This window comes from Solanum dulcamara, chromosome 1 (assembly GCF_947179165.1).
Source record: "Solanum dulcamara chromosome 1, daSolDulc1.2, whole genome shotgun sequence".
Classification (NCBI taxonomy): domain Eukaryota; kingdom Viridiplantae; phylum Streptophyta; class Magnoliopsida; order Solanales; family Solanaceae; genus Solanum; species Solanum dulcamara.
This window is the reverse complement of record NC_077237.1, coordinates 87,623,132-87,651,121: the sequence shown is the minus strand read 5'-3', so window position 1 is coordinate 87,651,121 and position 27,990 is coordinate 87,623,132. Positions and strand designations below refer to the sequence as shown.

The 27,990-nt window shown below is 34.9% G+C and overlaps 3 protein-coding genes across 4 annotated transcripts; 1 reads left to right on the top strand and 2 right to left on the bottom strand.

Annotated features, from left to right (window-relative positions):
- The first annotated feature begins 20 nt into the window (after window positions 1–20).
- LOC129883283 (uncharacterized) lies at window positions 21–12,926 on the top strand. Its single transcript, XM_055957935.1, has 17 exons — window positions 21–528; window positions 1,150–1,244; window positions 1,976–2,095; window positions 2,672–2,761; window positions 2,835–2,950; window positions 3,235–3,334; window positions 4,663–4,734; window positions 4,810–4,857; window positions 4,933–5,010; window positions 5,216–5,335; window positions 7,135–7,240; window positions 9,634–9,797; window positions 10,255–10,389; window positions 10,953–11,083; window positions 11,366–11,428; window positions 11,544–11,622; window positions 12,594–12,926. Exons 1-17 carry the CDS (start codon window positions 243–245, stop codon window positions 12,645–12,647), a joined length of 1,857 nt encoding a protein of 618 aa, XP_055813910.1. The 5' UTR covers window positions 21–242; the 3' UTR covers window positions 12,648–12,926.
- An 869-nt stretch (window positions 12,927–13,795) lies between these two features.
- Window positions 13,796–21,534, bottom strand: LOC129883291 (PTI1-like tyrosine-protein kinase 3). 2 transcript variants are annotated; one of them, XM_055957949.1, is made up of 8 exons: window positions 21,332–21,534; window positions 19,009–19,186; window positions 17,105–17,358; window positions 16,874–17,000; window positions 16,509–16,782; window positions 14,961–15,093; window positions 14,743–14,826; window positions 13,796–14,267 (listed from the first exon to the last, which is right to left on the bottom strand). In XM_055957949.1, the coding sequence occupies exons 2-8, from the start codon at window positions 19,100–19,102 to the stop codon at window positions 14,145–14,147; spliced, it is 1,089 nt and encodes a 362-aa protein (XP_055813924.1). In that variant the 5' UTR covers window positions 19,103–19,186; window positions 21,332–21,534; the 3' UTR covers window positions 13,796–14,144. The 2 variants fall into 2 exon arrangements, with proteins under 2 accessions (XP_055813924.1, XP_055813917.1); XM_055957942.1 differs by lacking the exon at window positions 21,332–21,534 and adding an exon at window positions 20,950–21,248.
- A 1,951-nt stretch (window positions 21,535–23,485) lies between these two features.
- On the bottom strand, window positions 23,486–26,753 carry LOC129883278 (chitinase-like protein 1). Its single transcript, XM_055957921.1, has 3 exons — window positions 26,139–26,753; window positions 24,477–24,636; window positions 23,486–24,171 (listed from the first exon to the last, which is right to left on the bottom strand). Exons 1-3 carry the CDS (start codon window positions 26,533–26,535, stop codon window positions 23,757–23,759), a joined length of 972 nt encoding a protein of 323 aa, XP_055813896.1. The 5' UTR covers window positions 26,536–26,753; the 3' UTR covers window positions 23,486–23,756.
- Window positions 26,754–27,990: the final 1,237 nt, after the last annotated feature.

The window sequence follows — 27,990 nt, the reverse complement described above, 5'->3', positions numbered from 1 at the left end:
TTGGTCTTAAATTATTTTCAAAATATCTTTAAGAAAAAATAGTGTCAACTTTTTGACAAATAGAAAAGGGAAAAAAGTCCCAATTTTTGCGATCATTGGTCGTTAGTGTTGTTAAATTGCTAAAATTCTGGTAAAGCATTAACGTCACTGCCCGGCGGCAAACGTACCGGCGGCGGTGAGTGGTGGAATTCAGCTTCAGCCGCCGGCATACCGGAAGAAAACACAGACAAAAATTCACGCACATGAGCTGTTCGACAGTTTGCCAAGCTGTAGCAAGCTGCATGAGTATACCAAATAGTACTAGTAGAAGTCCGGCCGTATTCTCAAATACCCAGAAATTCGATGGTGCATTGGTGTTCCGTTCATCTGTTTCGTATAATCGAGTGAATGGTTTCTCCTCCTGTCGCTGCAGCGCCACTACGTCGGTTCCTCCTGGAGAGGATGTATTCTCAGTTGTCACTTCTTCGACAACGTCTGAAGTGGATTACCTTGGCGAAAGCACCAAAGGCGATTTGAATCTCAATTTTGGTACATTACATTTCCAAATTTGAGTCCATATGTTGTCCTGTGGTGATAGTGGTGCTAGTTTGTTCGATGAACTAAATACGAATTTGATTTGTCATTTTCGGGACTCCCCAAATTAAAAGAAAGGATTTTGGCCTGTATGGTACTTTTAGTTGAGCTTCTGAATTGATTCTGAGTAGATAAGTAAGTTTTGCTAATAGCTTATGTTGAAAAAAAGGTTTAGCTTTTGAATTGATTATGGTTATTCAAATATTCCCTCCCATTCCGACCTTGTATTCCAGTTTATATGATACACTTTCCACTTTGATTCCACTAATAATGTTGTTGTAGGTAACTTTCAAGAATTCAAATTCATTTAAATTTTATATTTTGATTTCGATTTTCTTGATCAAACTAATGTTTCAAATTTTGTTGATCACTTGCATTTGAGAAAAAACAAAAGGTGAATTTTTATGATAACTGAGGTTTTGGTTATAATGAATGAAATTGAATATTCAAATTAATATACCTTTAAATAGAAGAACAAAGAGAAGATACAACTTTTGATGTATATAGTATTGTGTTTGTTAACTATTATGATTTGAACTTGGCAGTTCCTTACCATTTTACCTACAAACGATGCAGGAATTGATGGCAAGGCATTGCAAGGCCCTGTTGAGGAGGTGGCAAAGATGGAAGCTCAAGAGGCAGAGAACTTGCTTCAACACTTGGGCATTCCGGTACTTTAATACTGAACTTATCTTTGTATTGCATTTATCAAGTTGGCATTTTGATGTGTGTATCACTTGCTGAAATTTTTTAAATTGGCTTAACGCGTTTGGTCAGTGTATGGGCATACTGTTTGATATGAAGAGTACCATTCTTTTTTTTGGATGTCATTCCTTTTCAATTAGTTATCATATGTTGCTCCAAAATTTGTGTCAATCATCTTCCCCTCAGATTATCTCCCTTTCATCCTCGAGTGATGGAGAATATGTCTGTCCTTGCATGTCCATTCACTTTTACTTTTCTCATTTTCTCAACACTTCAGCATTTTAAAAGGATAAGAGCTTATCTCTTCTATTATACTCAACTTATATTTGAGTGTAATGGAAATAGTTTAATGCATAAGCAAAAATGTTAATAAGCTCTTCTTTAAAGCTTTCAAAAAGTTCTATATTAGTTGCCAAGATAAATAACTGTAGGGGAAGGGTTAAAGGAAATGAAAAGATTGCCAGATCGAGGGTGTGGGTGGGGGTGGGTCTGCACTCTATACTCATTGCAATGCTTTTACAGCATGAAGTGAGAAAAGTCATGGAATCTTAACATCTTATTATGGCTATCTGCTTGCAGTATTTACGTAGCATCTCTGATGCTTAAACTCACTGAAGATTTATAACCTCTTAGTTTAGAAGCAGCCGCAGCATTGGCGTGTAAATCTTGGCAAATTTCTGACTCACATAATGTGCAGGTTCCATATAATGCTCGACATTCGCCGCGTGGTATATTTTGCAGCCGCACATTAAATCTACGATCAATCAGTGCAATTGGATATGATATGGACTATACACTAATGCACTATAACGTGATGGTACCTTTTAATTCTTGTTTCGTGTGATGTTAACTATTAGTTCATGGTTTGTTTGTTACAAATTGAGGCTAATGTTCATTGCTTACACATTTATTTATTTTATTTGCCAACCACATCTATTGTTTGCCTGATTGCTGAATTGCATGTGACAATGTTGTGCAATAGCAGGGAACTAATACTATTAGGCAGCGTAGTCAGTGTTTATCCATATATATGTTTCGTCTGTTACTAATCCTTTTATCTTGGTGCCTGATGAAGTTCTTACTTCATTTTGACGTTAGAGGGTTGAATTCTGATGATAAAAAAATGTGCTTTACATGTGTTATCAAAAAAGAAAAAGTACTCTATTTTCCCCCAAGTTCATTGTCTTTCTCTTTTGAGTTGCGATTTATTTATTTTTTCAGTTTTATTCTCTTAGGTTGTGGTTGGAAGTGCCATGACCGATTTGCGTTTAGATGTTAAAATTTAAAATACGTTGCTGTCTTGTATATTTTTTTTGTCCTGTTAGGAGCTTTAAATTGTTTTTATTTTTGGCATATGTTACTGATGTAGTATGAATAAGCCCATAATTTACAGGCCTGGGAAGGAAGGGCTTATGATTACTGCCTGGAGAATCTGAGAAATGTGGGTTTCCCTGTTGATGGGCTTGCATTTGACCCTGATCTGGTATAGTCTGACCATGTGATCATGCTAATGGTTTGTCTTAATACCCATTTGAGGACTTTTCACTGTAAAACAGGTGATTAGAGGTCTTGTAATAGACAAAGAGAAAGGTAACCTGGTTAAAGCAGACAGATTTGGATATATTAAGAGAGCGATGCATGGAACAAGAATGCTCTCAACTCGAGAAGTGAGGTATGGCTTTGGGCTTTTGTGTCTACTTATCAGCTCAAAATATTGATCCATATAACCGTATTCTTAGGAAAGATCGTCCACAAAAATGTTTCTTTGCAAATTGGGAAATCAAAGCTTAAAATCTATTTGCTCCATGTAAATCTCTGGAGGATGGGTGCAGACTGCACTACAGCCAAAAAATTTGTTTGCTCCATGAAAATCTGAATGAATGTTCTGCATTTTTATGTGCTCTGGATAATTGGGTTATGTTTTGGTTAGTGTCTCATATTTTTTATGTTTGGAAGTGAGATCTACGGGAGAGAACTGGTTGATCTGCGTAAGGAGAGTAGATGGGAGTTCCTCAATACACTATTCTCAGTTTCAGAAGCAGTGGCTTATATGCAGGTAGATCACTTGGTCTCCCTCAATATACATGCCATGACTCGATACTAAAAGACATTATTTCTTCATGTTTAGCATATACATTTGTTAGTTTTTTTTTGTGAAAAGATTTGTATGACTTCTGTGTCTTCCTAATGCAATTTTTTTCCTTCTTAAAAGAAGATTTTAGTAGGTTGAGGGATTTCATTATTATTGTTATGTTTCTTCTTTTTTTGAGACATTTTGGTTTTCTATTTTCTAGTTGTTTTATTGATTGGTAAGCATCTAGAGTCCTAGCTTGCTAGTATCGGAGGTTGTATGGTCTATTTTGTTTCCCTGGTTTATATCTTGGTGTCCTCCTATAAACACCTGACCATGCGGGTCGGTACTTTTCACTCCTGAAAGGTTGCTTCATTACTTTCCCTCTGTTTTACCTTTCCTTCTCTGCAGAGGATTTTAGCTCTGTACCAACAACTTATTTGAAAAATATATCATTGATCCTTGAGTTTTTTTAAGGAACTTGCTTAAACCAGTCCTTGTTGAAGGTATATCTGTAGTTCCACCCTCTTAGAAACTTCTGAATCAAGCAAAGATTTATGGGTCTTCTTGATAATTTTTTTTGGAAGATGAGGGACATCAAGACAAAGCTTCTTAAGGGAGTGGTAGCTTAATATAGTGGTGAGTTATAGTCAAAAATGGTGAAAGTGGGTGATTTAGTTATTCGGAAGAAGGTATGGTAAGAGTATGTATAATCAAGTTACATTATACTTTTCGAAGAGAGCATGATGCATTTCTGGCGGGGTAAAAGCCTTTAAAGTTTTAGGCTAGTGCTGGAAAGACCATGTGAAGACATGGTTCAGAGAATGTTCCGTCTGAAGTTGTAATGCGATTGACGAGATGGAAAGGTTAAGGCGAAGGACAAAAAAATTGGTCTCATTATTAGTTCCATATGCCTAGCATATCTCCTCGATAAGATGCTAAATATGTATGCTGAAGTTTGATCATGCTAATGGTTGCTTTAAATCTTCATTTAAGTTCTTGTTCCACATTCAGTTAGTATGTTGCTGAACCTGCAAAAGATGAGATCAGTCTCATAAGATCTAATACTTTATTACTGAAGTGGTTCTCTCTTTAACCAAATTTTTTGATAGTCGTAATACTACTACTTTCTGTAGATGCTGATATTTTGCTTAATTTTATTTGGATAAAAAGGTTCATCCAGTTGCTTGTTTCTGCTGACCGATGATATTCGAATTGCATAAATTTATTGAGCACCTGGGGTTTCAACTAAAAAGAATGTAATATTGCTTCTTCAGCACTTACCCTATATCGTAGACATGTCTCTTTTGCAGATGGTAGATAGGCTGGATAAAGGAGTTATAGGACCAGATCTCTGTCCAAATGAGTATAAAGGGCTTTACAAGGTATGGTTGGATGCTGTGCGTGAATGGATTGTGATGTGAACCTTGAGTTTGCCAACCTTTTTGTATTCTATTTAGGCTGTCGGTAAGGCACTCTTCAGGGCACATGTAGAAGGCCAGCTGAAGGTATGTATTTCATTGATCCTTTGCTTCACATGCCGGGAGCTGCAAAGATCATTCTAATCTATTTCACCCATGCAGAGCGAGATAATGTCCAATCCTGAATTATTTGTGGAACCTGATCCTGAGCTACCTTTGGCATTATTGGATCAAAAGGAGGTATCTAACTCTATCCATTTGATTAAGTATCACAGTCTATTTAGAGCCTTGCATAAATAATCTTAATGCAATTAGCATAGCAAGTGTAAAAGTCCAATAGGACATTGATTGGGAGAATAAGTTGTCCGATTTCTTATTAAGATATATTAAGCCCCTAGCAAAACCAGATGGTCGATTCAGCATTTAACATTTCATGTTTTATCAGGCTGGGAAGAGGCTCTTACTCATTACAAATTCAGATTATCATTACACAGACAAAATGATGCAGCATTCGTTCAATCGGTACCTTCCAAATGATATGAGCTGGCGAGATCTATTTGAGATGGTGAGTAAGCAGAATAGGATTATAATAATAGCTAATTTCTTTTATTTTTAATAATTTTCACTAAAGTCTTGATCTCATAGTGTAATGCTTTTGAAGAGAAGTTTATATAAAAGATAATTTTGTCAATGCCGAATGTCATTGTTAGAATTTGATAGCTAACTATTTGACTCCTTTATTGCTTTCTACAAATTTAAATTTCTTTCCTTTCTCAATTATTCTGCTCATAGTGAGTTCTGACCATTCACTGGGTAAGTTGTTGTATTGAGTTCTGGACAATCAATACAAGGTTCTCCTTGCTGCTGCTATTGAGCTCCCCTTATGGTGTTAAATGTTAAAAAAAGATTTTTGGCCTAACTCAACTCAAAGGTTAGCTCATGAGATGAGGATGCACCCAATACCATATCAGAAAACAACCTACTCCTGCAACCAATGTAGGACACTCCAATACCCTGCATGTCTAGTGGTGGATGTCTAGAGCATGGACAAGATGACATAGGGGCTCGACATTGCATAAACCAGGAATAAAGATAGGTCTGACTTTGATGCCATGTTAAGAAAATGGACTTGGGCATAAGCCAACCTTAAAAGCTAAGGTTGGATCGCCCAAGACCTTAGACTATAAGGTGACAACAACCCGTTCCATTAGTCCATGTGGGATACTCACCAGTTAAATTGGATGGTCATAAACTAAATGATTGTTATTCACTCTTATTGTTTCCTACTTAGACAGAATGTTGTTGCCAATTGCAATAAAAGAGTGAATCTAAAAGGAAATCACATTTTGCCAACATACAGGACTAAAAGGTCACGTTTATTTGTTAATTTTTGTTTTTGATTTTTATTAGAATTTTCTTATCACGATAGGCAAACATACAATATTTTTCAACAGCTATTGTTTGGGCTTTGGACATGGGGCCTAACTCAATCCCAAAAACTAGCTCAAGAGATGAGGATTGTCCAATACTATATTCCCTCAACCAACGTGAAACACTTAACAGTTTGACAAAAGTTTCTGTTTTGTTCCTCCTCCATCTTGGCAATAAGTCATAGAAATCACTCGCTTAACGTCCTTTTCCTTTTATTATTTTTTGTGTGTGTTGGGGTGGGGAACCCCTCTCTGAATCCATATATGTTTGATACTCTTTAATTTTCCATTAATTGTACACTTCACTTTAAAGAAGCGTGCGCTTCGCTTCTCACTTTTCATATCAACCCCCATGGACCTGACAATTAAAATAACTAATTTTATTATCTAATATGCAATAATGGTGTACACCGCCCTCCTCAAGATTTAGATACGATTAACCAACCAATCTCATTCAGATCACTTTGCGCATCATCTTTTGAAAGGCACACTTTTCTAAAGCACATGGCTTCACCCATGTGGGGTCAGCAAAAATCCTTTCCCTGGATCCTAAGTGATAACCCCGTGCTTCGCATTGTTTCCTTACTTTAAGTGACGGGATGATGGTTTTAATAACTCTGGGTGGACTAGATATTTGTTGTGGATAGAAAATGACAATCCACAAGTTGTATGGTCCTCATGGATTGATTCTTGAGGAGAGTTAGTAGATGGATTGTTTTCATGGAAAAGAATTTGGAAGGGGAGAAATGCCGAAAATTGTGCAGGGTTGGAGCTAGTCTTTATTTGAAATCCTTATATTAGCAATTTTTTTCTGTAGTCTGGTAATATTGCATTTATATGGTCATGTTTTCTCTGTCCCGTGGTTAATTTATGGAAGTGTTAATTGTTAAATGGCTCCATAACCAAATCTATTTTCCTTCTTTATCCAATGCAGGTTATAGTCTCAGCTAGGAAGCCAGAATTCTTCCAAATGGCGCACCCAATGTATGAAGTAGTGACTGGTGAAGGTCTGATGCGTCCTTGTTTTAAGGCTCGCCCAGGTGATTAATCTTCTAAACTGATGATATGAAAATCATCCCAATTTTGGACAAGTAAATGAAAATCGTCTTCTCCTCCTGTCTCATTCTAGCACAATTTATTTTTTCAACATTTTTTGCCGTCTTTGTATATGTTAGCTAATGTGTAACTCTTTTCTTATTTCTTTCAGTAAAAGTTGCTATCTTATTGAGATGTATGTATGTTGAAAGTTGGACTTAAAAGGTCACCGTATCTGCTAAGATCGTTCTTAAAGTTGTTGCAACTAGTATCATGGACGTTTTTCTAATCTTTTACAAATTACTGAACTTCTGGTTTATATTATGTAAAATTTGATAAGAAGAAAAGTCTTCTTGCGTAGTTCAGTATGTCTTTACATACCATGAGAGTGGGTATTATACGAATGGTCCCAACTAATTAAGGAAAGACAATAGAAATATTTTACGCTCGGAAAAGAAAAATAAAGTCTCATCATGCTAAATAGTTAACACAATCAACACCCTCCTCAATTGGAGTAAAGATGTCGTACATGCCCAAACAGAAGTATGAAAAGTCTTTTGGCTGAGGCTTTTTTTAAGCACACCTGCTAGCTGTTTTCCTGACAGTACATAAAGCAAACTCAAGGTGCCACTAGTAACTTTCTTTTTGATGAAATGTCAATATGTTTTGTTTGGTCATGTTGAATAGGAGTCTTAACTATACTGATTGAAACTTTGTTGTCGCGGTACAAGGAAAGTTTCCTTTTTCCAGACAATCTCAATTTTTTCAGTAACTTTAGTATCTAAAGAGGCTCACAAACACCTTGGGCCATAGCTCTATATTCTGCTTCCACACTTTATGTTGCAACTACACTTTGCTTCTTGCTTCTCCAAGTAACTAGGTTCCCTCCTATGAGTGTATAATAATCGGATGTAGACTTCATCCAGTTCTATCGACAGGTGACCTTTTTTAGAGAAATGCAAATCTTTTTCAATCGGGTCATCTCCTCTTTGTCATCTTCTGTCATTACTATATCACCAGCATAAACAACGAGAATGAGAAGAGTGGGATCAACATTGCTTTGTTGGTGACCGAAAGAGATTATCGCTTTTATAGAATCTGTCAACCAAGCTCTGAGGGGTTGCTTAGGTCCCTACAAGGTTTTCTTCAGTCTGCACACCTTTTTCTGACTTTGTTCAGTATCAAATCCAAGAGGAATCTCCATGTGCACTTCTTCTAGGTCTCCATGAAGAAATGCATTCTCACATCTAACTGTTGTAAGTCACAATCATGAAAAGTTGTGCAAGGAAGGTTCTATAGAGAGAGACAAGGATTTATAGGAGATAAAAGGATGTTTGGTAAAAGATCTGACTCGTTTTCTATGAGTAATAGGCAAATCTAAGTATCTAACTCACTAGAAAATATAGATAACTCGTAAATAGAAGAGGATTCAACTTCGGCAGATTGCATAATGTCTTTTTATGATATATTTCTTCTTGAGTAAGTTATCAAATCAGGTTTATCCAAACACCCAACAGTCTCCCCTTGAATTCTTTCTCCAGAAACTAGGTAGAATTATCTATTCTGTCATTGCTCTTCCCCCAAAGAGGTAATGATTTATTATCAAAATAGGGCTCAAACTCTTGAAAGTTAACATCCATGCTGACAAAGGATCTCTTGGAGAGAGGATGATAGTGTTTGTACCCTTTATGTGTAGGAGAATAATAAAGACTCATTTAAGGGCTCTAGGATCAAGTTTCTCAGCATTCCTAGTGTGAACAAAGCAGACACACCCAAACACCTTTGGAGGAGCAATATTATAAGTCTCACCCTTTAAAGCCTCTAGAGGACTCCGAAAATTGAGGATTTTAAGTGGCATTCTATTGATAAGATAGGCAACAACTGCAATGCCCCAGTAAACTTTCGGTCGATTCATGGTAAACAATTGTGCTGCTAAAGATTTGCCTGGGGTTAAGCTATGTTCCTGGTGTAGTTATCTTCTTGTTGGAGAAGCATGCTGACCAAGTTCTCAATAATGGGCTGCCATATAAACTAATAAAGCACATTGTAGCGCGCAGATGAACTGGCATGATAGCACAACAAATGACCCTACCAATGTATTTAGACTCCAATAAAAGGGAGGGAAAAAAATAGAATAGAACATCCTCCAATTGTGTCATGCAAAAATGATGTTATTTGTGGATGTAGGATTCTCTTTGCACTTGAAATACATCTGAAATTTCTTGCTTTTAATTTAGGATCAGAATTTTGTAGATGTTAGGCTTCTTTGAATTTTTATTTGTGAGGAGTTTTCTCCTGCGATCACCATCACATTTGGCCATTAATGATATTTCATATTTTCTTTTGAACATGGACAGGACTTGTCCATTCTAAGCAGCAGCTAATAATTTTCTTATAGGTGGATTGTACTCTGGAGGAAGCGCTCAGATGATTGAGAGTTCTCTTAACGTTCATGGAGATGAAATCTTATATGTCGGTGATCATATATATACAGATGTAAGCCAATCCAAAGTCCATCTTCGGTGGAGAACTGCTTTGATTTGTCGAGAACTAGAGGAGGAGGTTAGTTAATCTTCATCAGATCTCTCGAATTGGATCACAATTGTTTATTTGCTTCTTTTTGCTCCGTTAGTTGGATTTGGGGGTTCCATTCGGTCGAAACCTTTGGAGTTTAGTGTCTTACCTGCTTTGAATTTTGTTATGATCCAGTTCTTCTTTTCATCTTTGTGCCTTAGAGACGTTTTAGAACTTAGAGACGTTTTAGAACTATCATTGTTTGTTACATTCTTTGACTTCTCTGCTCCCCCCAAAAAAGAGACTTCATTTGTTCCACCTTACCCGTACAAGTAATGAAGAATTATAGAGCACTTTAGTTGTTTGTTGACCGAAAGCATGGTCTAGAAAAAAACGAAAAATTTACGCAATATTTTTTTCTAAGTAAGAAATCATAGTGATTGCTCTTTGACGATTTTATTCTGTAAGACTGCAGCATATGATGTTTTTTATTCTTGTTCTGCAGTATAATGCGTTAATTCATAGTCAACAAGAGAGAGCTACTTTGATAGATCTTATCAATAAAAAAGAGGTTTTAGGTGATCTCTTTAACCAACTGCGGCTTGCTCTTCAGAGGAGGACCGAGGGACGTCCTGCACAGGTAAGTGTACTAGATCTAGCATATGATTATTCTTGCGTTTCTGTGGATTTAACTTAAACTAAAATATTCTGCCTCCTGTTTCACTGTTGCAAGTAGTATCTTCAACCTAATATTCACAGAGTAAAGTTATAAGTAGTTATTGACATGTTGCCTGGAATTATGCAAATTAAGTTCAAAGTATCACCCATTAACTCTTGACATATACATATCTCATTGAAGGTGTTTAGCTGCAATGGCATGATGAACCTACATGTGATCACAAATCGGTAGAAAGAATTAGTAGTTCTTTTCCGGAAATTCAATGTAAAATGGATGTTTGCAAATTGAATTAAGATGTAGCTTTGAAACAGTGTAAAACAGTCTGTCAGATCATAAGCAGTTTGTGCGAGCATTCCCCTTTGATTGACAGTTCTTTCTCGCTTTCCTTGTGGATTGCTCTCGTAAAAGTTTGTCTCTCTAACAAGGCTCATTGCAATGTCTTTAATTGTGTGGGTTACTTTGTGCTATTAATTTTGCTACTTGATGTAACCAGTTGAAAGTTGTATTGTCTTAATATGCATCAGACCCTTGCTGCCACACATATGGAAGATAATGAACTCACAGAAAGCATGCAAAAGCTACTTGTTGTTATGCAGAGGCTAGATCAGAAAATTGGTCCAATGTTGGATGAGGATGGAGAGCTTTTCAACAAAAGGTTATTTGAAGATTTTTCTTTTGGAATTACCTGTCCCTTCAAATTCAGCCTCAGATTTGTTATACTAGATTGCTTTATTTATGGCTTCATTAGCTCTTAGTTGACATTGTAATGTTCAAAGTGAGTCAACATCACCTTGACCAAGTTTAATCTATAAAAGTTGCCAGGAATATTTACTTGCACATCTGCATGTTTTCTCAGATGAGCTCACAGGCATGGTTTCTTTTTCAATTGACGAATTCGGACTTGAGGGTAATCAATCTGCCTTATTTTCTCTTTCAGATGGGGTTATCTTTCACGTGCAGGTCTGTGGGATAAAAGTCACTTGATGCGTCAAATTGAAAAGTATGTCAATGTGCTGTGACAAGTTGTGTCACTTCTTTACAAACTATTAATTGATTGTAAAATTTTCTTCAAGCACTTTGACTGTTTTTAAATTTTCTTTCTCTTGAAACTGCAGATACGCTGATATTTATACGTCCAGAGTTTCAAACTTTCTCCACTATACACCTTTCATGTATTTCCGCGCCCAAGAACAGGTATTCAATGGTAACTGTACATGAAATTATGAGTGCTCTCTAATAAATAACATCAAGCAAGATTGAAATAGGTTGAAACTTATTACTCCCTCCAGCCCAAAATTAATAAGACTCTCTTTACGTTTTGGGATTTTAACGAATATTTGAAACCATTCCATCTCTGGAAATAATGAAGGTCAGTGTTAACCAAGTGAACTTGAGGTGAATTTATTTTTGCTTTCCTGGAGAACATGTCTCATTCATGCGATTTTAAATAATAAGTGATTGCCCCTTAAATCAAGTCCTAGTTTCCTTTCAAAATGCTTACAATGTAGTTTGCTGGTTGAGTTCATCTATTTCCATATCCTTGGTCATGCCTCGGAAGATCTGAACCATGTGTAATCCAGAGTTGTCCAGTGAAATCCTTGGCCTTCTAATGGTCTATGGACTGTAGTAAAGGCTCACTTGTATATACAATTTGCATTTCCTGTTTCTGTATGTCTTGTCACGCAAAAAGTTTGGTCAATAAGTACTTTCTGAGATGTGTTTTCTTCTTTCATTTAATGATACACGCAATTAAGTTGCAGAATTTACTTTCAAAGGATAAAAATACTCTTTTTGATGGTAAAAGGCTAAAAAGTTCTTCACTCGGCAGTAAAAAGTAATAGAATAATCCTTTTGAAGTTATGGTGTAATCTAATGCCCAACATTGCTAGTTTCATCAACTTGGAGGAACAATACGATCTCTTGGATAATGGCTGAGCTATTTCTTTAAGCTGCACTGATATTGTTCTTTAAATTGAAATGCCTCTGATCCATTTCTGGCAGCTCTAGCTCTATTTACTAGCTTATTCTTTCTCAATCTTTTCTTGATTGTTGGACAGTGAGCTTGTGGTTACAATTCGGATTTATTAGTCTCTGCTGATTGCTGTAGTCTCTTTCCATTTAGACGGACAATTACTCTTTTCCTAATGTACTCGTTCTTCATGCAGAATCTCGCTCATGATTCATACACATTTGACCATCTACGACGTGAGGAGAATTAGCTGCTAACAGGAGCGGCAGAATCTCACTATAACTCTTGGCCAATCCTTGTTGTATTATATGTAGATGTTGTATTCGGCATCATCTATCCTCCACTCTTGTACCCCAACCCCACAATCCTGCTTCAACTTGCTGTTGGGGGACTCTAGTATACGCTATCGAATGGCATAGCTATGCTATTGTACAAGTAAACCGTTGAGGAAGGTCATAATAATCACTAGAAAAACTTAATTCATCAAATTGACTCATGTTTAGTGAAATTTAGATCTCTTTGATGATGCTCTCCTTGCATTTGTTTTTGCTCCTCTGATTACTAATTGGATTTGAGATCCTTCCTGATTCTTTATCAATTATCAATGGTGACATTGTTGAATGTTGTGTTATAGCATGGATTTATGGTCAGGTGGATTTAATCCAATACCATCCAGCATAAGTGGATAGTGTTTTCCTCCCATGGTGGACATTAAATAAGTAAAACTAATTCTTGTAGCGTCTTAGATAACTGGATTAATTGAGTGACATCCCCTACACAAAAAAAAGAAGTTTAATGATTGATCTAACTCATCTTTTTATGGTGAGGTTTCAGGTCGTCACAAAGAACATGATAAGAACAAATGTAGAATCCAAAGAGTGAAATGGCAGATGAGGAATAAATATATCTCAGTCTAGGTAGAGTTTACCAGCACATAGATAGTGTAAGTTCCTAAAAAAGGGAGTCTGCGACTTCCAATTAACTATTGAAGCGCGTCAGAAGAACTTTGAGTGACTTTCTTTGCTCTTCCACTGCCCTAGCAAGTCACTCGAAGCTCTGCACCCTTTTACCCTAGCAAGTCACTCGAAGCTCTGCACCAAAAAGGGTGGCGTGTACACAATCTTAACCTTACCCTTATCCCTACCTTGTGAAGATAGAAAAGTCCAAATTACTTCTTCAACAACACCCCCAATATAATCCCACACGTGAGTCTAAAAATGATGGTTTGTACACATCCTTACCCTACCTTGTCCTACCTTGTGAAGATGGAAAGGTCCAAATAGTTCTATTTTCCCTCTAAATGCCTTTTGTAAAACAACATTACCTACAATATTTACTTTTCTCACAAAAATTAGGTGCAACAGAACGGGTGAGAGAAGGAATGATTCAAGTGTCAAATTTGACGTCCAATCTGTATAGTATAAATCCATAAATATAACACAACACCGTTAAGTACAAATATAATACACAAATTGATAGGATAGACCCCAGGTGTTCTTTTAGGAAAGAAAAAATCTAGACACCCCTCAGTTCTCAGGGAAATCTCCTCAACAATCTCACCATGTAAGTTAAAGCAATCAATCAATCAATCCTAACACCAGTTTCAATAATGGGAAAATTTGAAGTCTTGTTTGTTTTTTTGTTTTTTGTTTTAAATCATGTTACAAATGAAATACTGGCATGATATACCAAAACAGTTGCAAATTAGCAGTAGAAATTCCAAAACAAGCGAGCGACAATAGGCTCCTTATATTTCTGGAGCAGGTGCAGCAGGAGCCCTTAGTAGTGGTTGGAGAGCTTTGACAACAATACTCATATTTGGACGGAATTCAGCTTCATATTGCACACACAGTGCTGCCACGGCTGCCATCTAAATTCAAGAGAGAAGAAAATCACCAACCCGAAAGGGAACTAAAGGTAGACATAAATCATATGGAAGGAAGTTGCCCCAAAAGACCTACTATATATTAGAATAGATGCAAACCTAGCGAAAAATAAGGCAGACTGGAAGAAAGAATATAAATATATATATATATAGGCGATATCAATTTACTGGGATTGAGTTTTAGTCACGTTAGTATGTTAAATTTAGGTCCTATTTTTTCTAGGAGTCTTTTAGTCATTATCAGATATAATACCAGTAGAAAATAGAGAACTTCGAGTACTTTCTATTTTCATTTTGTATAATATTGGTCCGAGATGAGTTCAAATGGAGTGACATAGCCAGTGAGAATATATATAACCAACCAAAACTTGCTTGGGATTAAAACATAGTTGTTGTATTGGGTCGGAGGGGAGGAGAAAAAGAGACAAAGTAGATATAGGACAAGGGGAGAAGAAGAGACCTTAGCCACTGCTTTCGGAGGACATCCTTTCAGCTTTGGATCGACACATTGCTGGACTTTATCTTCACTCAGTCTCGGGGTAGCCTATAGTTTAAATAAGTAATTATACATCAGGAAATAGAATCTAGGCAAATAACAGAGCAAATGGAGGAGAAGACAAAGTGAAAAAATAATTTTAAAAAATGTTTCTGGTAAGTTGAGCAGGAAGCAATGCTCACCCAAGTAACCAGGCTCTGCTGTCCTCGAGGCATTGTATGATCTACAGGCTTTCTTCCAGTCAAAAGTTCAAGCAAGACCACTCCAAAGCTATACACGTCACTCTTCTGTGTCAGTTGTCCAGTCATAGCGTATCTGTAATTATTAGGATACTTGGGTTAGATAACTCTCCTGAAATAAAACTACTTCTTGAAGCATCTTTTACAACAATTAAGGAGTAAAGCAGGAGACAGAGATGCCGACGAGTTAATCAGAAAATGGCAGAATCAGATAAAGATACAACTCCAGCAATTGAATATCTCACACAACTTTGTCATCTCATTTTGTAAAAAAGAGCATAAATAGCTAATTAATTATCATCTAGAATCACTCATAGAGAACAAAACTACCTTCACTGAAAAGCTTCGACATTTGGTCATTCATGAGAACACAAAACCTTGAGTAGAAAACTGGTATTTCTATAATTTATATCCATAAACAAAAGTAGCATGTAAAGGAACATTATGAATAACCATTATACATTTTATAACAAGAGATCCCATCATTCAACCCCGAATATTGTAATGGTTAATAGTATTCCCAGAAAAGCATAAGCAATGCCCCAATTTACTAAGTAGTTGTTTTTGCCATCCAAATAGATCAAATAACTAAAAATATGGCCTTTACAAACCAAGCTCCTTTCCTATAACAAGCTAATTTTAGTGGGAAATTATCTCTGGGAAAACGTCAAATACAGCATCCATGATGAATAGGGGAAAACAACGTAATAGCAAAGATGCTACAAATTTCCAAGAATCTCTCAGCCTTTTACACTTAATAGTCAAAACTAAATTCCAAAGTAGCTTTTGCCCTTTTGAGCTGTATTTAGCTTTTTATCCCAGAAGGGAAGAAGCACCTTAATTAATTATAAATCTTTGCCTAGCCGCAATGAATTCTTAGGTAACATAAAGTGAAGAACCCATGAAAATCTGATGCATACACTATTCTTTGAGATTGTAGTATATGTTAATAGCAACTACATATATTGTTTCAGTGGCTAAAGCCTTCTTTTTCTAACTGATTTTTCGTCTCATCAGGCCCTTATTCTAGAAAGCTGGCACTCAATCTCATCAATAATTTCCAGCAAACATGCTTTACATAAGGAGCTCCCTTACATATAAATATACTCTTTTTAGTCTTGTAATTTGTCCTACAGAATTACATAAATCTCAATGTCACTATATATATATATTTTTAAATAATGTTACTATATTTTTTTAAAAATAGTAACATGACTCAGTGTTACTATATAGTCATTTACATAACGTTTCACCAACTTTCACCCATTCCTAGTAGCTTCATTTTCCCCCACTTCTACACTTGAATTCTGTTCCTAGTTCAAAATGTATCAGACCAAAAAGGAAGTTAATCTAGCACCAAGAGCTTAAAAGGCCAAGAGTTCAGAATTACCCAAAAAATACACAACCATGTGTAAAACATTTGAGGAGAAACAGAGTACAAATGGAACAAAACAAAGCTTAGTCAAAGAAGAGAAAGGAGGAAGACCCTACTCTGGTGCATGATAGCCAAATGTTCCTAAAACTCGAGTAGAATGAAGGCGAGCAGCCATGTCAGGAGCCTGATTTGACAGGTTAAAATCTGCAATCTTTGCTTTGTAGTCTTCGAAGAGGAGGACATTGCTTGATCTGATATCCCTGTGTATTATTGAAGGTTGGACCTTCTCATGCAAATACTCAAGGCCTCTTGCAGCATCAACAGCAATCTTTACCCGCTGCACCCACTCAAGTGTTGGGCCAGGCTGTGCCCCTTGTACTCCTTTCCTTCCTGTAAGCACATACACATTACAGAGATAATAGATTATATATCAAGCTAATAATTTTCTAACTCATTCAACTACATAAATTTCTTTGCATACCGTGCAAAATATCATGCAAGGACCCCATCGTCGCAAATTCATAAGCTAATACACGAATATTTCCTTCAACACAGTAACCAAGCAACTCAACAAGATTGTCATGCTTCAATCTTGAAACTCTAGCAACCTTAAGATGAAACAGAAACATATATCAGAGAACATTACAAGTAATCAAGTATCACTGCAATACATGGAGCAGGTAAAAAGAACTAAATAAGAAAAGATACTTACCTGAGTCAAGAAGTCAACATTAGTCTCAGGCTCAGATGAAACATCAAGCTTTTTCACAGCAACAGCTTTGCCATTGCTTAGATTAGCATAGTATACTCTCCCATAAGATCCTTCACCAATTAATGCTTTCGATCCAAAATTGTCAGTTTCCTCTTTCAGTTCATCCAAAGACAATGCAGGGACCTCTATAGTTGGTATTGCTTTATCCGCTTCAGCCCTGATAGGATCTGATACTCTTGACCCTTTCTGATATCCTGGTACCAGATACGGAGAAGATTAAAAACCAAAACTACCTCGTCCATTGGATAACTAAGACTTGTCTAAGAAGCACTAGAAAGTTAGCGCTGTCCAACATGACAAAAATATTACTATCCTAAAATGATCCAGATAAATGGATTAAATGTGGCCTGCACATAATATAGTCAATAGAAGGAAAATATGCCATACTTCTGTTCTTTTTTATTGGTCTAAATGAACATCTCATAGTTCATTGCAAAAGGTTAAAAGTGAAAAGAAAAAACTTCTAGTCAGTTATATAGAAATGAGTCAGGAATATTCATTGAAACTTTTTTTTTATCAGTACCATTGAGCTTTTCTCTTTACTTTTCATCTCGGACTTTGGGACACTCATAAACCAGAAAGTTAATATAGAACAGTTGGGGGATGTTCCTTGTAAGGTCGTATATACTTTCAATACAATATTTCCTGAGCCAACAAACAAACGGGAATTGTTTGACACACTTTCCGAGGTTATCAAGAAAGTATTTTATAACCAAAAGATCATAAAATAGATGAGCACAGAGAATCAAATTTCATATATGGAGTTGACATTACGTCACTCAGTTTTTTTAAAAGTTAAATCTTTTAGTAAAGCGATGAAGACTTCCTAGGAGGCTGGAATTAACGAAGGAAAATCTAGAGGCCTATCACTGATATCCAGTATAAATTATTCACAAGCAAATCTTCCTTGTGCCACAATTAGACTATCAAGAAAAAAATAAACAAGGCTTCTATGGAGAAATTACAAGAGTTGGATCAAAGCTGATCTTATCTAATTTTTTATCGTGCGAGGAGACATCGAGATTTATCTTTAACCAGAATCTTCTGCAATTCCTATAATCTTGTTTCATTAGAATTTCGAGTAGATCTTAATTTCAGCAAAATCTCCATATAGCCAGCCTAGTTTCCGGATTTCGTACTGCTCGCATGGGACAAAACTTCTGAAAACTGTGGTTTTGAATATCTTAAAAACTCTCTCAAATTGAATGCATATAAAATTTTGGAAACTGAACTAAGATTGATTTCTATCCTTTTACATAAGAGGCGAATGTATTGAAGGTAAAATTAGAGTCACCTTTAAGGTACCAAGCTTAGGATGCATCAGGACATTGCATCTCACTAAAATCATTCTCTTGCCGTTGTAGGCTTACCAAGTTCCATAAAACTTTGTCCCACAATTTCCCAAAATACCTATTTTCTAAACTATACACAGAAGTCCATGGCTTAAAGTAGTCAATTACAGTCACCTTTGCCAAACTGCGATTTATCTATAAAAGTACCCTGTTGGTCAACAAATAGCAGATGATGCCTCACAAAAGATTTGTAAGACACGTACAATATAAAGAGAGAGTCCAAACCGATATCACTCAGAAAAACCCAGCGAATTTATGTTTTTAATACCTTAAAGGCTTTGCTCACAAAATGACAATATTGGATAACTATTTAACTTCAAAGCATCATAACTTTGTACTTTAGTATGTGATGGGGATGCAGTTACAAATCATCACTTTCAATCAGCTAAACAAGTGGAATGGGTGATTCAAAGACTTATCTCCAGACAACAACGAGATAAACAATTTAGTTTTGACTAAATATAGCTTATGCATAAAATTGAAATAGTGTACCATCAGCATGACTTGCAGGGTGTTTCAGGTGTTCAGTTTCATGTGATGGGTAGGACTCCTCTACTTGACAGGTGCAACACAGCCATCTTCTCATCCTCACTCTCTTTCTCAAATAAAGATCGTCTTCAGCCCTTCTGTTCTCCAAGCGTGAAAAGTAACCAGGAGGAGGAGCATGTGCCTGTGCAGTAAGTCAAATGTAAGAATGATTCAAAATGAGCAAACTTCATTATATCATGCAAACCACAACACATACTACTACTGCATTTAAAAAATAAATAGATTGAAAATGGCATACCACTCTCTCCTTGTTCAGAGGGTGATTTACGAGGTACTTGCAATAGTTGAAATGTAAATGACAAAATTGTATATGAAAAATGAAACATAAGCTGTGCATGCCTTTAAGAGTGCATTACCACAGAGTTTTTTCTTTTTTTTTTTTTAAAAAAAAAAAATTAAGAGTGCATTACCGCAGTGATTCCAAACCCAAAAACCAGTGTCAACAGAAATAAGGAAAGAACAGCTCCATTTCAACGCTATGGATAAATCATTCTTGATGTAAGATGTCTAACTTTAATCTTTGTGAAGAAGGAAAAATGTACAGGCTTGCCATCAAAAAATATCTTAAGTAAAAGCTCTTACTTAAACATAACTTGCATTTTAAAATGAAGAGGAGAAAAGGGAAGGTAGGAGCAGAAAACCAGAAATATTACTTTTCCCAAACAATAGAATATGAAGCTGATATCAGAAAAATCTAACATTTTTTATGCATTTATTCTTTTACTGAGCCGAGGGTCTCCAGGAAACAGCCGCCCTACCTTGGTAGGAGTAAGGTCTGCGTACATTCTACCCTCCCCAGACCCCATGTTGTGGGATTTCACTGGGTTGTTGTTGTTGTTGTTGTAGAGAAATTAATACCAAAAGATACAAGCTATTGATGCAAGATTACAAAATTACATCACATTTTAATGCTTCCAATTTCATTTCCTTCTATACAAGCTCTTAAAATGATACATTCTTCCTCATTGGGAAAACGGGAACAAAACAAAAAAACTAGACAAAACCGTCATGGAATCAAAGCACTAAAAATAGAATTCTACAATTAATTCCATTTCCAACAAACCAAACTTCCACAAGCCACAGTTCAAAGCAAACTCACACATAACTAGAGATCAATGAAGCAATCAATCAATCAATCAACTAAGCCTCGATCCCAATACAAAATAACTCCTCTTTCATAGCATGAGACTTGATTAAATGAGAAAATATATGTCCAAGAAACCCCAAAAGGGAATATCTAATACAAGCTATCGATGCAAGACTACAAAAATACATCACAATTCAATGCTTCCCATTTCATTTCCTTCTATGCAATCCCTTAAAATGGTATATCCCTCCTCATTTGGAAAAAAAGGAACAAAACAAAGACAAAACCGGCATGGAATCAAAGCACTAAAAATAAAATTCTACAAAGCAAACTTAAACTTCCACAATCCACATTTCAAAGAAAATTCATACATAGCTAGAGATCAATCAATCAATCAACTAAGCCTCGATCCCAACACAAATTAACTCCTCTTTCGTAGAAAATATATGTCCAAGAAACCCAAAAAGGGGAATATCTAATACAAGCTATCGATGCAAGACTCCAATTTCAATTCCTTCTATGCAATCCCTTAAAATGGTACATTCCTCCTCATTTGGCAAAAAGGGAACAAAACAAAGAAAAACCCGTCATGGAATCAAAACAATAAAAATAGAATTCTACAATTAATTCCATTTCCAACAAACCAAACTTCCACAATCCACATTTCAAAGCAAACACACACATAGCTAGACATCAATCAATCAATCAACTACGCCTCGATACCAATACAAAATAACTCATCTTTTATAGAAAGCATACATCCAAGAAACCCAAAAAAGGGGAATATCTAATCTTACCACTAGCCCTTGCCTGTGATAATTGTCATCAATAGCCATCAAATTAATCAACTATAGCTACAATTCACAAACCCAAATAAAGAAAACAAAACAAAGACAAAATCTTTTTGAAATTTCCAGGCAAGGGTTAGTTAGATCCAGAGGGTCCAAATAAAGAATATGGAAAAGTTGAAAATATAAGGAGAAAGAAAGAAAGAAATTGAAAATGGGTCAAAATTCAAAATTGATCCCTGACAAACAAATGAAACCCTGAAAACTCAAAAGGGGTCACGCCTCAGAACCTAAACAACACATTCCAAAAAAATTACAGCCACAGAAATCAACCGCAATTCAAGGGGTTGTTTGTTTGTTTTTTTTCCATTCTTTTTTCTTGATTTTTTACCTGAAAAAATAAATCTTTTCTTCTTCCTCTTCTTCTGTAGGTTCTTGTTTGTGCTAAATCAATAAAAATATAAAGTGACGAACAGATAAGCAAAGACAGCGAGAACAAACGACAGAGAGAGGAAAAAGGTTGAGGTGGATTTGCTTTGTTTGTATTGTTAAACTTTGAGAAATTGGAGGAAGGGGCCGAGGGATATGATCGAGAATTAAAGAGGAAAATATCATCTATATTTAGCTGTCAGCAAAGGTGACCCATTAAGATAGTTTATATTCATTTGGTATTTGGTGTTCGGTAACCACGTTAAATCATGATTAAATTAATAATATTAAAATATAATTAAATTTAAATTTGTATCGATAAGATTCGTATTAAAGGATAAAACACTTCCTGATGAAGATGACACCATAAAAATACCTCTAATTTATTTTCATTTTATATTCGATAATTGTACTGAAGAACGACTAAATTAATTGTATTAGAACGTGATTAAATTTAAATTTGCACTGACACGTCTCATGTTAAATGATAAAATGCTTTCGAATAAAGATGATATCATAACAGAGCTCGAACATGATACTTCGTCTTTACCACTCATGACTTGACAAAAGTGACGCTTAGATAATTTATTTTCATTCGACATTCGATAACTATACTGAAGCATGATTAAATTCAAATTTGCACAGAAAAATCTCACGTTAAGGAGTAAAATGCTCCCTAATGGAGACGTCGCCATAATAGAGCTCGAGCGCTATACTTTTGATTAGGAAGGAAATAGTATTTACCACACACCATAATCCTTATAAGTATTTTTAGGGCTTATTTAGAAGGGATAAGAAATAATTAATTTTGAGATTAATTTTTATGTTAAGTTTATTCCATGTTTGATCGAGATAAAATGACGGAATAACCTAATCGCGAAATAACTTGTTCCAACCAAACGAGCCCCAAAAATTTTAAGTTATATACATATGTTTTGTAAAATAAGTTCTATATATTGTAAATATTGTTTGGATGACTCGATAATGAAAAGATTATTTACAATAACGACGTATAAAACTTAAATTCTTATATTTATTACTTTCGTAATGATACTTTCTATGTTTCATTTTATCAATTGTAATTTGATAATACACAATGTTGAATGTAAGGGAGATTCTTAAATTAAATTATACTTTTTAAAAGTAAATTATAAAAGAAAAAGTAAGATATATAAATTAAACTCTTTGATAACTGAAATTTGATATTTCACGATTAAGATAATTAATTGAATTTCGCAGAATAATTTCATAGAAATCCGTTGATATCTCTTTTTATACAAAAACATATAGAGTATATTCTTATCATTCACAATATGATATAACCTAAATTTTAACACGAAAATAATAACAATATTAAAAAATGAAAATGTCCACAAAAAAAGAGTACAAGAAAACGTAAACAAAGAAAAATTCTCTTGACAGATCTTTTTAATTGCCTTAACTTGGTGAAAAGAAACACGCAATCGTATGTTATTCTCAACTTCTTCCTTCCTCTCTAATGAATCTTTTTTTTTCTTTTTTTTTGATGATCGAAAATTTTTCGAGGATAGTAGCATACAATTTAATATTTGATGAGTGATAAAATCATTTTTTTATTTTTTAACCAGTAAATAATTCTAATAAGATCACTCAATTACTCTTTTCTACTTAACAAAATATCAAACTTATGTATGTGACATGATTCGAGCTCGTGATTTGTGAACTATGGTTAAACTAGTAATGTCCAAAATTCAATCGATAGTATATCTACTCTTTATCTATTTTATGTTGGCAACAAGATCCATACTCGTCATGTACCTAAACCACTGATGCACGATCTAAAGCTCAGTTGATAATAGCCAGAAGCGGATCCAACATTTAAGCTTTATAAATTTAACTGTTCATATCTACCATTTGCACATTAATTTATATTCCACGCTGAAAATACTGAGTCCATATGAATCCAATACGAACATTCTGGATCCGCCTCTCGTAATAGGTTCACTCTTTTCTACTTATATGAGAAACATGATTCGAACTCGGGGCACGTGACTAAACCAAAGCCCTCGGAGCCAAAGCCCGAGAGCTTTTGTGATGGAAATATCTATTGTTGTTGACCTCATTATAGATCTTCTAATTTTGCAAATTAACGGTTTAAAAGATTACAGACTAAAGTTTTACATACACTGCACAGATTACACTGATCAAAATTCACTTCAATAAGACACAACAAGAAAGTGGCAACACATCCTTAATCCTTATATATGACTCCCAAAAACACAGTTTACACCAGGAGCAGGACGACAACGCCAATCTTGCTCCACTTATTGGATGCTTTCTTAGTGAAAAAACGTCGAGGATAAGAGCAGCAATCCTAGCTAGGATGTGCAAAATCCGACATAAGTTTATCAAGAAGAAGCTGCAGGGGAGGAAGATGGATTGAAAGGTTTTTGTTCCGCGCAAGTGAGTAATTCGTGAGGCCCTGCCTCCTCCCGACCAATGCCCATCAAGTCAAGGTAATACAAGTAGTGTGAGATGATGTTGTTCATGGAGTCAACATCACCTTGGTTACAGACATTGTCACCGTAGAGGATGTTCATGGTGGTGCCAAAACCAGGAACTCGTTTAGACAAAGTATCGTTCTTCGTTGGCTTCCAGTTGCCAACAAAGGCATCATGAGCTGAAGGCTGGCCCTTTTTGACAGGGTTCATCCACTGCCAAATTGCAGCTTGGAATGCCAAGGTCGCATTTTGTTCAATGTATTCGGGATGATTCAACAGATCTACCTTCAGTGCTTCGCCTATTTTTCCGTAGTTGTAGTTCCTAAGTAGAAGTATCAAGAAAAATAACTTATTTTTAGAGCTAAGTAATGGTAGAAGTATGAAATGAATACCCTAATAGCAGGCATCAGCTTAAGAGGAGCATAACAAAGCAACAACGAAGAAAACTCAACTGTCTTGAGTGGTCGTTTGATAACAGAAAAACTATGTTGCTCGTATCAGGTATCTTAAAAATGCACTACTTTTGGACGATCAAACATGCACAGGTAACATTTTGGAAAAATTCAAGAAACATAGCAGAAAAAAGATCAATAGATAATCTAAATAAATAGGTAATGAAAGATTTACCAGTAGATAGGCAAGGCACCACGACCATAATATTGGACTCCAGGAGAGCACGGGTAGGTTAATTTGAAGTAGTCATCACAGAAATCTTGGCTAGGACTCATTTCCTTGTTATAGCAAAGGCCCCAAGACAATGGTCCACCGGTAGCGACTCCGTAACCACCTGTTTACGTTTAAGTCATGAAAAATTAATTCAAGTGCAAGCACGTACGGCAGAATAAACCAGAGGATTGTGCTAAATTTTGGTTGATGATTGGCAGTAACAAGTGATTTTACGCCTGGGATAGCTATTCATTCAAGGGGACGGCAACTGGAAGTTTAAAGGTACTTATATTACACAAAGGTCTAGCTAGAAAAGAGCTTATATGCACACGCGCGAACACATAGAGATACATATCAAGCAGCAAGCTCACCAATTTTTAAACGGATGGAATCTTAAGCGACTATCTTAACTGGAATTTGTAACCCATTTTTTGTTATTCTCATTATCTGGACTAGGCCAACTAAATTTCTCAGACATCAATAGAATTAGTTCATCATATGTTAACTGCACCAGATTCTCAAGTCCTCAATCAGATTCCTCGAGACTCAGAGACCCAAACTGATCTCAAACAATATGAGTTTCAATCAATGATTTTACGCAAGCTATTGATCTTTTCTAAGTATTGTTATGTTTGATCGACTTAAAGTATAAACATTTCTCATTCATCTTTTCACCATTTTCTGAACAAGAAAGCACCAAAAACCTATGCAGCTCAAATCCTTCAAAAATGTTGCCAGGTGCATGTATCTCCAAAAGTTGCGCATTTTTTGAGGATCCGACATGGGTGAAACAAACTTCTGCAGGATCCAAGCGACAAAACAAGAAAAAGGGAAATCATATAATAAAAGATGACACAAGTAAATAAACAAGACACCAACAACAAATTGTGGCTCAATTCTTTACTAGTCAAGGGTCGGTTTATGAATCCTCCATACCACAACAACTACTACTACATCTGAGTTCCAAACAAGTTGGAATCCGCAAATAAATTAAATATATATAAATACTATTAATAACAATTATAATATTAGGGGTCCTATAAAATATGTCACTTGTTCATACAATGACATACAATAACAACATAACATCAGCATATCTAGTGTAGTCCACAAAGTGGGGATTTACCCCTACCTCAGATGTAGAGACTAAACAGGTTGTTTCTGATAGACCTTTGGCTGGAAAAAAATTCCAAAATAATCCATAAAAACAAATACTAACAAAAACAACATGTTTTTGATAGATCCTCAGCTTAAGAAAAAACAGTCCAAAATAATTCAAAACAGAATTACAAGAAACAACAAATACTAACAGAACAATAGTGCAACAAAACGATCATCCAATGACATAATAAACAACAACAAATAGTAACAGAACAATATTGTAACAAAATAATCATCCAATGACATAATGAACAACAACAGATAGTAACAGCACAATACTGCAACCAAAATAATCATCCAATGACATAATTAACAACAACAGATGGTAACAGAACAGTAGGGCAACAAAATAATTATCCAATGACATAAACTTAACAAGAAATAGTAACAGAACAGTACTGCAACAAAATAAATATCCAATGACATAATTTGAACTAAATTTTAAAAAAAGATAAAACTTACAAGAAGTTTTGCTGCCAACATGGCCAAGAAAAGCAGAAACTTCTTTCATCTGCATTTGTTTACCACCAGTAGTACCAAATCCAAGAGGTTGAAAAAGAGCTGAAGCAATTATAAAAGATCTATAATCCCAAAAACCAACAGCATGAGCTACAGGTGAATTCCTCTTTGAAAACAAATTCTCAAATTGATAAGTCTCAAAATAATCTGAAATTGTCAAATTACAACAAAATCTTGACAACATATTACACTCCCAATCTTTAATACACATCTTTTTACCCTTTACCATTTTCACCACTGTTGGTGGTCTTGATGATTCATTTTCATCCCCTTTTGCAATTGCAGAAATTGAAAGCATTATTAGCATAAATCCCAACACTTTCATCTCTAAAGTTACCATTTTTATCACTCAGAATGAAGTTTTGAAATTTCAGAACTGAAAAAAATGGAGAAATTAGTGAAATGGAAAGATGAATTAGGGGTTTTTGAGATATGGGTATGATTCAAAATTGAAACTTTTGCCCTTTTTATATATTTTCTTGGGTTTTTGGTGAAGTTTTTTCCTTTGGGTGGAAGTGAAAGAGAGAATTTTTATCAACCAAGAAGGAAACAATACTTGAAAAAGAAATACTCTATCCGTTGGCTTTTAATTGTCACAGTATTCTTTTTGAAAGTTAAAAAGACAATATGTCAATTTATACTATTTTTTGTATAATTTTTAAATATTTTTATTTTTATTTTAAAATATTAAATTAATATAATTTAATTTAATTTTAAAAATTAATTAAATTGACTATTGAAAAATATAACATGTCAATTAAAAAAACATAAAAAGTAACTTTGTTTTATATTATTATTTGTCCACTTTTTCTTTTATGTAAAACTTAAAAAATCATAAATAAAAAATATTTTTTTAATAATTTATCTTTTAACCTTTTTAATACCCTTTATTTATGTGCCTTATTCATTAATATTAAGATTAATAATTAAAAAAATTGAAGCTTGATTATAGTTATATTTTCAATAAAACTTAATTTAAGGGTGCTTTATTTATTTTTTTAATATAAAAGGTTAGGGATAATGTGACTATTATTAACTAAATGAAGTGAAAATATATGAGAATTGGAATATTTTTTTATAAAAGAATAAAAACCTTGTTATTTACTATAATATAGGAAGTAGATTCTCTACTTTTAATAAATATATAATTCTTGAACATTCGACTTGGAATAAAGCAAGAAAGCTGACATTTTACATTACGACAGGTCACTGTTTCATATTTGGTGCTCACAACAAAATTTTAATGACACAGTTTGGCATTTTTTATTTAATGTTCGATATTCGTATGAAATGGATTTTTTTATTATAAATAATTGAACGTGAAATTTTTAATTAAGAATAAAAAAATATTAATCATTTCATTATAATTTATATTGTTGCATTTTATTATAAATAGTTTGTTTGACTCTAATTATCATTTATGCTGCTATGTGACACAAACTTAAATTAGTCGAAAGTTTAATATGAATATTAAATACAGAGTAAAAACAAAAGAAAGAAACTCTGATCTTTTAGCTATCTCATATTCAAAATTCATTGATTCCATCTAAATTTATAATTTAAAAATATAATGAATTTAATGTCAAAAGTATTTAAAAGAAATAATAATATATTGTTTTTTTTTTTTTTTTTTTTTTTTTTTATGGGAACAGACCTTACACGAGGCTCCCACCTCTCGTGCGCGGCCAGGGGTTGAGCCGCTCACCCCCAAGCTGTATTATACATAAAAAACAGAAAAATACACGGAGGAGGACATAGACCTAACCTCCAATCCTATGGTGGTTCATAAGCCGAC